Source organism: Vigna unguiculata, chromosome 5 (assembly GCF_004118075.2).
Source record: "Vigna unguiculata cultivar IT97K-499-35 chromosome 5, ASM411807v1, whole genome shotgun sequence".
Lineage (NCBI taxonomy): Eukaryota > Viridiplantae > Streptophyta > Magnoliopsida > Fabales > Fabaceae > Vigna > Vigna unguiculata.
Window position 1 is genome coordinate 4,265,873 of NC_040283.1, and position 12,475 is coordinate 4,278,347.

General features: G+C 29.1%; 1 protein-coding gene across 1 annotated transcript; it reads right to left on the reverse strand.

Annotated features, from left to right (window-relative positions):
- Nucleotides 1-1,204: 1,204 nt before the first annotated feature.
- Nucleotides 1,205-8,419, reverse strand: LOC114184127 (probable WRKY transcription factor 12). Its single transcript, XM_028071378.1, has 4 exons — nucleotides 7,865-8,419; nucleotides 7,590-7,666; nucleotides 6,805-6,966; nucleotides 1,205-1,598 (listed from the first exon to the last, which is right to left on the reverse strand). Exons 1-4 carry the CDS (start codon nucleotides 8,114-8,116, stop codon nucleotides 1,436-1,438), a joined length of 654 nt encoding a protein of 217 aa, XP_027927179.1. The 5' UTR covers nucleotides 8,117-8,419; the 3' UTR covers nucleotides 1,205-1,435.
- Between the last annotated feature and the right edge of the window lie 4,056 nt (nucleotides 8,420-12,475).

Consider the following 12,475-nt stretch of genomic DNA (forward strand, 5'->3'; position numbering starts at 1 on the left):
TGTCCTATAAAAAATGGAGGCATAGCTGTTGGGGTTTTTGTGGGGGATAAAGTAAGAAGATTGATTGTGTCAACGAGAGATATGAGTTGTCCATAGTATGAAACCATCAAGATTATGCGTTCCTTGATTTTATTTTTTTCTTATCTGTTATATTTAGATTCTTAAGTGTTTCTTTTTTTCCTCAAGTTGAATTACAATGACTTTTTACCATAATAATACATGATTGTTCCATCCATTTATCTAAACACTATTCTCTTGACCCTGGTTGTTGAGTTTTTAGCATGGGATAGTCAACCAGTCAAATCAATAATGGGTAAATCAATAAACCTAATAAATATTAAATTTTATTAAAAAGATTTTTTAACCAGATTATGATATTATGTAAAAAAATAGACTTTAAATCTAATTTAATCTTTCATACTGTTTTGTAATACTAGCTTTGCATTATTTCTTTTGATTAATCTCTTGTGATATACAACCATATTATATTTGACTTCAAATTCATGTTTGAGTGTTGCACCGAATCAAAAACAAAATAGACAGGACCAACAATAATACTCAACCTCTTCTCATTACATACATCAACCACATGTATTTCCTTTTATTACAGCAGTTGCACATGAAGCAGGAAGTAAAATGAAACCATCATATAAGAAGATAAATTGTGGTTCAGAAACATATCCTGGGTTATGAATTTTTGTTCATCCCTTATTTCTATAATCATCTAATTACATCTTACTAACCAAACATTACTAAAACACTTGAATTTGGACTTTAAAATCTAAGATTTTCAAGTTTTTCGTTCATGACAAATTTAAGATTAACATTTCTAATAAAAAAAAAAGAAGATACCTGAGCGACCTATAACGCCCAAACTAAGGCATGCATCAAACTGATAAATTTCTCTTCGGTGAATAATTGGTAAGGAAAATATTGGACGAAAGAATATACTATTAATACTTTCTTGGATACCAAAAAATCTACACAGATTCATTAGTGGAAATTATTTTTTTTACCATATCCTTCAAATGATATCAGTTACTGCAAAAATCAAGATGTCTTATACACAGTAAAAGTTCATGGCATCCTACACTTATATATACATTTGTCTTATCTAAGTAAAGAGTAATAGTAAAAAAAAACTCTCTCTCTCTCTCTCTATATATATATATATATATATTGACAAAAAAATGTTCCGTAAATATGAACCAAACAATATTTTTTATGGGGGTAATGGTTCCCTCCAAACAGAAAAATAATGGAGAAAGAAATGTAAGGAAAGTTGTAATAAGTATACATATACAGAGATTTCAACTTTGAAGAACATTGAACTCTGTGACACGTACATGGCAACATATATATGTATCAATCAAAGTGGCTTAATTTAAGTTGATAAATACACGTAGATGATTATAACCTACCGACCAACATTGACCTAGAAAGAGGTAAAGCATTCATGCTCCGATGAATTTGAGTCCTCGCAAGGAGAGTGATTGTGTCTTCCTTCATACGTGGTTATCACCATACGACAATCCTCTGAGAGTCGTTCAACCCTCTTCTTCACCCTGCAGTTGTTGTGGGTGCAACGGTAATAACTTCTGCAATTTCCAAAAAATTGTTGAAAAAAATACCTCAGCAACTCTCAAGATATATTCATTTTTTTTGTCATGTTTTTGTGCCAATTAATCCTTAAATTGTCATCAAACTTGTTCAATGAAAGTCTGTAAATTCTTGGTATGCATGACAGAAACTACTTACAATAGTTGTACCTGGTATGTGTTGATTACATCTTAGCAGAGAACTATATAATAAAGGATAAAAATTTGGATGAAATTTGTAGAGTACTTTTGGTTTTGGTGTTATTTTTCAATTCTTGATGCTTTGTTTGGACAAGTTAGGTTAAATTTAATATAAATTTGTACTAAGAACTATGATTAGTTAGTGTTTTATGTTGTGCTTCCTTTAGCAGTCATCTTTTTTACATAAGTCTTGCCATAAAGAAAGAGAGAGAAACCATGGATGGTGTCTTGGTTTGCCATTACACAGTTACTTAACAGTGAAATTGCTTTAAGACACTAATGTTGACATTAATATTAGGGTTTTGATTTTTATGAAACACCAAAATTTTGTCATTATAATCTAAGACAGATTCTTCTATCACTTTATCAGATTCAGTCATTAATCATGTCGTTTGCAAAACTTTTATACAAAGTGTAGGTACAAAGATAAGGTTATATTGTGCTTAATATTAGTTTAATATACTGTGTATGTGACAAAATAAATTATTGAAAAATTAATAGATTTATCATACATAAGAATTTGTTATTGATAGTATAAAAAGTGCATATTAATATTAAAATATTGATTGATCATAATACCTTTATATATCTTTTATTCCCTAACAAATACTTTTCATGATATAAATAAAATAATCCTTTTAATATATAGGAAAGAAAATAAACAGATTTATATTAAATATGTTGCAAAGATACAAAAAATTAAATGATTTTATAATTAGTTTTTGAAAAATTAAGCTCTCTATGATACATTTGAATCCTACCAAAAAGAACCAGGCATATAAACCACACCAAGAGAAATTTTAACCTTGCGTCCAATGTGTGAGAAATTATAAAATACAAAATATAAAAATATAAAATAAATGACTACAAAATCCTAAGGGTATAATGCATTGTTTAAGGAATGTCTCGATTTAATTTTCTTTTATACAAATATTGTTAGGTGGCCTGTCAATATCATATTCGGAAAACAAGTAATAATTATAGAGTTTAAAAAAAATCATGTATTTAATTAAATTGGAAAACAAGTATAGTTATGTATTTTAAAAATTTGAAGTCTTTATGAAAAAAAAAAATAATTGACTGGACTTACGACCATATTATATAAGACAACAAATTTAGGAAACATGTAAATGGATTTAATAAAAATCTACGTATGAATATGATATATGTATCAAATATTATATATATCTTATACGTCAATACGTTTATTTTAAAAATAATAAAATATAATATGTAATATATGTATATTGAAAAGTCTATAAAATTTTTTAAGAATATGATAAATATATAACTATTGTGTGAATCTAAATTAAAATCATACGTACTAAACAACGTCAAAATAAAAAATTATAAATTATTTTTATTATAAAAATATTAATATTTTATATTAGATACGAAAATATTGGTAGAATAGTCTAAAGTATTGAATTAAGATCCCTCTCGAATACAGATATGTATCATTAGAATAGCTATTTATAGGTTGATTGTGGTTAAAAATATCAATTCTTGTATAATGTATTCTAAATGTCATTATTAATACGTTATATAGCTAATTGATCATAAAAAACATAATAATGAAAATGTATAAACTTTAGATTTTATATAATTTAAAATCAGAAAATGTTATGTTTCTTGACATATCATTCATGTTTCTACCCTATCTACAAGAAATATGGGTCGTAGATATTAATATAATTTCTTAATGCTAATAAAAGATATAAAGTAAGATATGGTATGATTATTTAGTTTTTTAGATGTACTTCTTAGATATTTATGTTCAAAAACATGCTATTAAACATGCGTAATCCTCTCTCAATAAAAATTCAAACTCTTAAAAGAAGTTAAAATCATATTATGTTTTACAATTAAACTTTTTCTATTTAATTTTTATAATTATATTTTTTTAAGAATAAGTTCGCATAAATATATAGCAAACTAATGATGAATCGGTATTGAAGTCAAGCTCTGTCCCTTCATAAGAATTGAATTTAAATTTTTTCTTGTTCTTTACATTTGTGTTTGATCAATGAGTTATTTCGAACTAATACGCAGAGAGAGAAAAAAAAATTCCAATTTCCAAATGTCAGCATAAAATTTGAAGGACTACCCTAATAATAAAGAAACATAAAGAATATCGGTTTTTTATTGGTCGAAAATGTTAATAAATCTTATCGAGTCCAGATTTTTTACTGATTTTTTTTTGTTTTCTGCTCAATATTAAAAATATACTGTATTAGTATTTTAAATATCTTTTTAATATATTTTAAAACATTAAAATTATTAGTAATCAATGTATTATAAAAACACAATAAAAAAACAATACAGAAAAAAATCAACAGAAAATCCAAATTTTTGGTTTCAAGTAATGTCATCTGATTGATTTAAATTGGAAATTTAACTAAAAATGCATGTTTGGACCAATTTTAGCTTCTTATGAAAAAAAAAATCATCAAAACATATTAAATATTATTTTAACCCAAATAATATATATGAAAAAAAACATATATAAAATTCTAAACTATTTGCCAATCTCATAATATATATATATATATATATATATATATATATATATATATATATATTATTATTATTATTATTATTATTATTAAAAGAACTTGACTCAACTCGTAATATGATGATAAAGTTTTATTTAATATTTTTCCAAGGGATAAACAACATAAATTCCTATGGTTGATTAAACCTGTCACTTAAAATAAATACACATCAAAGGTATGAATTTATTACTGATATATGTATTAAGTTATATGCACATAGTTCCTTTGTCGAGAAACAAACAATTGTTTCCACACCAGTATATAATTCTTCTACTTTATTTTCAAAAAAAACTGGTTATTATCAAGGTTGGTACTGCATCACTCTATGATGTTAATAATTTTTTTGTTAAACAATATATGTTACTGTCATGTCCCATCATCCTATTAGAAAACCTATTTCTGCTAATTCCAGTTCCATGAACCTTCGTTCCTGAAGTCATTTCAGCTCTTTCCACTTTCCTAATTGCACTTCTAAGTACATATCTTTAAGTGCAATCTTGTGATGATGATATATATGTATGTATTAGGTTCAGAGGAGATTTCATTGGAGAAACACAACACCAATAAGATTTGAGTTTAATCTCATAAGGTATTTACATTATTCTCAATCCAAAATCTTAAAGTGATGGATTTATGAGTCATGATCCTTATATGGTGCTCAACTTTTTCATTTTTGTTCAATATAAAATTTAGACTCACGTTTAAATTCTCAACCTCACTTGATATCTTGCTTTTTAGGTTAAGGATATTGAGTTTCCATCGATGAAACTTTGACCATTTGCATTCACAAGTACCTCCACTAAAAATATTCTCACTGTTTCTTCCCATGCACGCAACACTAATTAAGTACAAATATGTGTAAAGCAATGACAGTGTTTGAAAAACCAAAAATTTACTGTTACACGACTCAATCTGTTTGAACACTTTGTTAATCAAACTAATAACCTAGATTAACACTAAAACTTGTTTAATTAATGCATGCATTATCTATTTACCTTACCAAACCCTGTAACATGTCTCCAACGTTGTCAACATTTTAGAAAGATCCCATTATATGTTTCCAACATATATGTTTCAACATTCTTAGCTTTTTATCTGTAGTAGCTTTGAGACACATGCCAATAACTATTTTCCCCCTTTTCTCATTCAAGATAAAATTTATGTAAAACCTTTCATCATAATGTACCTGAAAAATAGACTTATTGTGCTTTATCAACTTTTTGTCCTATATATGATATATACTAATTAAAACTTTATTGCCACACATATAAAACTTAAATTGTATCAACTTAGAAAAAAATAAAAGATAAATGTGAATCCGAAACCCGCTCTAAATCTTGATTAGTTTGCTGATACTTTCTCTTAAAGAAAAATAAACCAAATGTTCTCACAATATTTACTGTATAAAATTCTGTATGGTGTTATTATTCCATTTAAACGAAAAGCTCCATGCATGGAATCAATTAAATTAAAGTTAAAGTATTAAAATTAAAGTAATCAGCTCCATGCATGGCTAATTAAGGTTTATTTAGATGAAAATAAGTATAAAATGATAACAGTTTTTATGACATTTTAACATAAAGCATGAACTGGAATTGGAAAACTTAAAGTTGGACTTTTACAGAGAAGGATGAATATGTAGAGAAGTTTTGTGATAGAAATACGAGGAGAAAATGGATGGTTTTGAAATAGAGTACGAAATAGGGGACCCTATAGTGCATCTTATTGTCAAAACAATAATAATAGCCCACCAAATATTTATATAAATATACCTATTTTCTCCCTTCCCTTTCAATAAGCCTGGGGTGAGTTAATAGAATCAACACTTGTGCATTTTATGCAGAATTTAAATGATCATGAACCATTCCTTTCATAGGTTTATATAGGTGTTAGATTCCCTCTATTTCTTTCTCAGAAACAAAAGTCTAAGATGAATGATGCCAATAAATGTTGTGACTTGTGATCAGGATTTGATTTAAATTATTCACCACCGACACACTTTTCCCAGAAAAAGACATTTTACCTTCATCCCCCCGGGTATAATGCCTCTGATATTGCCAGTGTACTCAACCACAAACACTTCTGTTCATACACACTTTCACACACCAAAAGTATTATATTTATTTATTCATTTTTCATTTCTCCCACCTCTTCAATATCTTTTCATTATTATATTCAATGAATGTCCTTTGATTGGGTGGTTCAGAAGAATTCTTCAGTTCAAAATCCTAGTTATTATGGCTTCCTTTTATCCAAACCAAGTGCTGCTTTAAGTTCAGTTTTGCAGAATGAATCATTTTTTAGTTAGAAAAAAAATTGAACTTCCACGTGATATGAATATATAATAATATATAACTCATTATGATCCTTAAAAATTACATAAAATACATGGCTTGAGCAAATATATATATATATATATATAATTAATGAAAAGATTTGAATATTATTACCTCGGATGAAGGCTATTCTTGACAACTTTCTGGCCATATTTCCTCCATTTGTAACCATCGTCAAGCACATCTACATCGCTTCTTGTTTGGAAACAAAACCTTGGTTCTCTAAGCTTCCTCCTTATCTTCACCTTGTTCTTCTCTGTACCTGCGTTCCTCCACCTACCACAACGTAATCAATCACGTCTTCAAAGAACCAATTAACACTTCAAATAAAAAGTGCCACTTAAAGAAAATGGACATGTGATCTGTTTGAGAGATAGAACATGTGAAGTCAAGGATTCAGAAATGTGTTCCAGATTCAACAACATTATATCAAGATTCTGACTGGGGTTGTGATTTCATTTCGGTTCTTCATCGCAGAAAATTGCAGAGATAAATATATAATGTGATCACATAAACTAAAACTTGTGGATAAATGCGGCACACAGTCGCAAACTGTTGGCAAAATACTATCACGAAAACTCAAAAAATCTTGCTGTTGCAAAAAAAACAAAAAAACACGAATCGGTGGTAACTGTGTTTTAAAATCTTGAATCCAGATAAAGAAGCAATTCCTTTCCTATAAGATTAGACTATATCTCTTTAACTGATATATAAATAAATATCTACGTGCATGCACTTAGGGAGAGAGAAAGAGAAGATAAGAGAGACATAAAAATTAACAAAAATAGTGTAATGAAATTGAAGAAAAATGGAATTTATATATATATATATATATATATATATATATATATATATATATATATATATATATATATATATATATATATATATATATATACCAAGCGTTGTTGTTGCCTTCACTAGCGTTTCCAGTGCAGTTTTCTTCATCGACAGGCTTTGGATCTAGAGTTTCTACCTGAAATACAGTAAGCAAAAAGTCCTTATAAATACCCTAAGATCGATAAGGACACAGAAGAGAAAAGAGAACACGAAGGAAATAAAATCTATAATATAATATAACCAAGGGTGAAGATTAGAGAGCTTTATTGAGTATTAATTCCAATTAATAAGGAGATTAATTTTGCTAAGTAGAATCGAAAGTGAATAACCACACCTGGTCGTTGTTCCAAGTTTTTCCGACAAGTTGGGTGTGATTCATGAATCCGATGGTTGCAGCAGTTGTGGCGGAAGAAGTAACAACAACATCGGTGGTGTTTAAGGATTGAGATTGTGAAGAAGGTGACAAGAAACCAAGGAGCTGGTTTTCTTGGTAGTGAACAAAACCCAATTCGTGTATGGGTTGTGGGGTGTTGGAGAAGGAAACTTGAAGGTCATAATTGGTAGCACCACCTCTCTCTCCTTCCATATCCCACTTTTGGAATGGTTCCAATTTCAATTTGACTCACTAACTGGTGTTTTGATTCGTCTGCTTCCTAGCTATATACCTAACTATACCTCTTCTTCTCGCATAATACCTCAAATCTTATGCACAGTGATTGGAAAGAACACAGAAATTAAGGGTAATTCAGCAGTGGCAGGACAAGGGTTTTGTACTTGGTCAACTGCTACTATGGAAATTATTATTCCTTCCCTTTTCTTTAAGGTAGTCTATTCTATTCTACTCTTGTACACACACACACAACACACACTCTCTATTAGAACACACGTGCATTGTCCCACAATGTTTTCTCAAGCAATTATCGTGGAGAGAAAAATGGAATTAGCTATGTCCTGTCTCACTTAGAATCGCCTCAAGTTGTGTGGATATATATGCCATGTTTTAAGGAATTAAAAAACCCTTGGTAAATAAGTAAAAATATAGGTTTAATGAGTTGGTATCACTCTCGTTTAAATGTGTCAGTTTGGTACCTACTTTTTAAAAATATGTTAATTAAGTCATAATTTTTAAAAAGATGTCTCAGGTCATTTTTAGCAAAAAATTATTAACACCGTTAAAACGGTTTTGATATTTCAAATGACTTACAACATAAGTATTGATATTTATATTAAAATTTAGTGGTAAAAGTCATGAATTAAGTTAACGACATTAGTAATTTTTGTCTGAAAGGAACATGATTAAGACATTTTTTCAAAAGTTGGAACTAAATTAATACATTTTTAAAAACGGATACCAAACTAACACATCCGAAAGAAAGTGATACCATCTAACTAATTAAACCAAAAATATTTAAATGATTCTTTTCTTTTTTTTCATAGAGAATGTATTGTAAACAAACTCATTTATCAAATTAAGATATTGTCATTATTTTATTTCCATTTAGTTCATCTTTCTACCTCTGTATAGTTCATATTTACGCATAACAAAATTTTGTTTCTCACCTTATTATTTTTTAACACTATAATATTAAACTGAATTTTCATAGAACCGGATTTATTAATAATTTTTTCATCATTTATTCTGTAAACTGCACTGCACTTTATGAAATAACGTTTTTGTTAACACATCACTTCCTGAAGTCATTCATATTAATCGCAGAATCAAATGCACACTTCTTATTAGGGATGACAATTAGGGCCTGGCCCGCGGGCCCGGCCCGCAGGCCCGCATAAAAAACGCGGGGCAGGTCAGGATAGTGAGCCCGCAGGCCCGCATAGGCCCGCGGCTCACGCGGGCCGGCCCGTAAGCCCGCATAAAATTAAAAAAAAAAAAAACTTGCACTTGTGTATATTAATTACTTCTTTTATGGACTCTTGCATTAACATTTCAAATTCTTGTATAACTGGAAAAGACAAGTATTATGTAATTCTTAATGTGCTAAAATTTAAAGAATACATTGTGTATGTCATAGTATGAATATGATGAAAATGTTGAATTATCAATTTATCATCTAATTCCCCAAAGTTTTTACTTAATTTTGTGAACTTCTTAAAGTTTCCCAATTTTTAAACATTGAAAGTTTTATCATAAAAAAAATAAATAAATTAAAAAAAAAAAAAGCGGGTCGGCCCGCGGGCCAACCTTTATGCGGGGCGGGCCAGAGTATGCGGCCCGTATAAAATGTGCGGGACGGGGCGGGCCGGCCCGCGGTGTGCGAGCCTTATGCGGGACGGGCCTAAACGGGGCGGGCCGACCCGCATTGCCACCCCTACTCCTTATTATATATTCTTATCAGTGACTCGATTCAATTAAAAAAAAAAAAAAAGAAGCATGCACAGCCTAAACTCAAAGTCTAATAAACATATGATGATATTATTTATATATAAAACAAATAGCTTAAATTTATTTTCTAATAAAATAAAAGTTTAATTAAATATTGAATGATTCAGAATAAATATTATTTTAACTCGTATGCGTTCCTATTTATTCCATATAGCTCAGGGTAAAAATTATTTGAGCAAATTTCTAACGAGGTGCATTTTTTCCTAACAAAATGTAGAAGAAAAAACATACCAACATTTTTGCATTCTCCTCCTATTCTCTCTTTTGGGTAAATCTTGTCATTTACTTGACTCATTAAATTTATCAAATGTCAATTGGGTCGGCAACATCTCTCCATCTAAGCTTTCAATTACATGATTGACACAATAGGCAACCACGAATTATCCTTATTATATTAAAATAAATTGCTATAATATTATATATTACTATAGAATGTGACGTCTTATTTTGTTGAAGAATAAAGTAGAAAAAAAAAATCCTTCAATCGAAATAATTTCTGTTGAATGGTTTATTTTGTTATATTTTTGAATAAAATATTGTTGGGAATAGTCCAAGTGTGAGTCAAAAAGTCCCACATTGGATAGAAAAGACAAAGTTAAACACCATATAAGAATAAAGACCCATAACAACATTGCCTTAAGGTTTTGGTGTAAAAGTGGTGTCTAAGGTCTTATATGTGTAAGACTAATGTTATATAACCATATAGAACCACAATCTCTCAATGACCATAACTATGCCATGACCATGACTATAAACCATATATGAAAAAATATAACCTATCAGTGGTATCAGAGCCGATGGTTCGGAGTGACTGACCGCATAACCACCACCATAAACAAAAGGGGTCACCGATGTGACTGACCGCATAACCATAACCAAAGGGGTCACTCATACACCTGAAGGGAAAATATACCATATGAAAAAGGAAAAAAAAACAACAAGGGACTCACCCTTGAGGGGAGATGTTGGGAATAGTCCAAGTGTGAGTCAAAAAGTCCCACATTGGATAGAAAAGACAAAGTTAAACACCATATAAGAATAAAGACCCATAACAACATTGCCTTAAGGTTTTGGTGTAAAAGTGGTGTCTAAGGTCTTATATGTGTAAGACTAATGTTATATAACCATATAGAACCACAATCTCTCAATGACCATAACTATGCCATGACCATGACTATAAACCATATATGAAAAAATATAACCTATCAAATATGAGGTTTGCAGTGTAGATAATCCGACACTGTGTGGAACAATAGGCCTGATACACAATGAACTTGATCAAGTAGGGATTCTTGTACTTTTATGAGTAATTTTTTAAAATTTTAACTTAATTTTATACCAAACAGATCATAAGATGCCATTTATACTCATTTATAATATAAATAGATTTTATCTATAGCTAATGTGAGATTTTCAATCATTAATATCTCTTTAAGTTAGACTTTTCCAGAATGGTTTGTGTAATAATGATCGTCGTAGTTTCTTATATATGAAATGTTAGGAAAAACACTAATGCAGTTTTGCGTTTTTATATTGCCTTATAGACTTCAGTGATTGAGGAATCGAAGTTTATAAGGATGCGATGACATTTTTAAAATTTTTTAAACTTTTCTGTCTCAAAAAATTACATTGGAGAAGTAATTATTTTTGTTTGGGGTGAATGCTATATGTACTCTAAGTTTAGTGTCCCTCTCTTGATGGATGATTTTGGAGAAATCATAGACTTTGTGAGTTCTATTAAATTTTTCTCTTACCTGCTCATCATACTCAGCTAATTATGTTTGATAAATGTGGAAGTGTTTTCCCTTTCAAAGGTAGTTTAACTTCTCATCAAGAATGTTTCTAGATAAGGTTCTTACTTGCGATAATCTCTTTCAATGATAAGGTTATTTCAGATGTTGATTTTACTCATGTTCATTGAAATATATGTCTTTGAAACTTCTCTACACCTTTTATGTCCTTGATTTTTTCATGTGTGGTATTGAGTATCTGGTTGGTTTTCTAATCTAAGAAAAAAAGGATGAAGTTATTATTACAGATTTTCTTTTTTTTTTCATTTGAGTTTATTTTCAACTCATCATTTCATATATTCCTTCTACGTTTCAAAATTTATATTGATTTAAGACTTAAATACTATTATGGTTCTTATTTTTGTTGAATTTTTTTAATATGGTCCAATTTCCATTTTTTTATCAATTTAATCCATTCTGGTAATAACGAAGTAAGTAAACATAGGTCTCACGTGTCAATTCGTGATTTTTTTTTTATTTTTTATTATTTCTTTTATGTTTTCTTAATTAAAAGAATATCTATGTGTCATGTTATTAGGGTGTCACGTGACAATAACAGTGTCATGTGTCACTGTCGTTTCATGTGTCAATATCTTATATTTAATTTGGTCTTTATATATATATTTTTTTAATTTAATTTCAATTTAAAAAAATGAGCAATTTTTTACGTTCAACTTGAGTCCAAATTTAATTTTTATTAAATTTTATATGTATATTTTTATTAAAATTTCTCTAGTCCATTAAAAATCAACTC

Coding starts and splice junctions, on each gene's coding strand:
- LOC114184127 (XM_028071378.1), bottom strand. CDS start 8,116: ATGGAAGGAGAGAGAGGTGGTGCTACCAATTATGACCTTCAAGTTTCC. Junction 7,667..7,864: donor AAACTTGGAACAACGACCAG/GTGTGGTTATTC, acceptor ACTGTATTTCAG/GTAGAAACTCTAGATCCAAA. Junction 1,599..6,804: donor AAGAATAGCCTTCATCCGAG/GTAATAATATTC, acceptor TGGAAATTGCAG/AAGTTATTACCGTTGCACCC.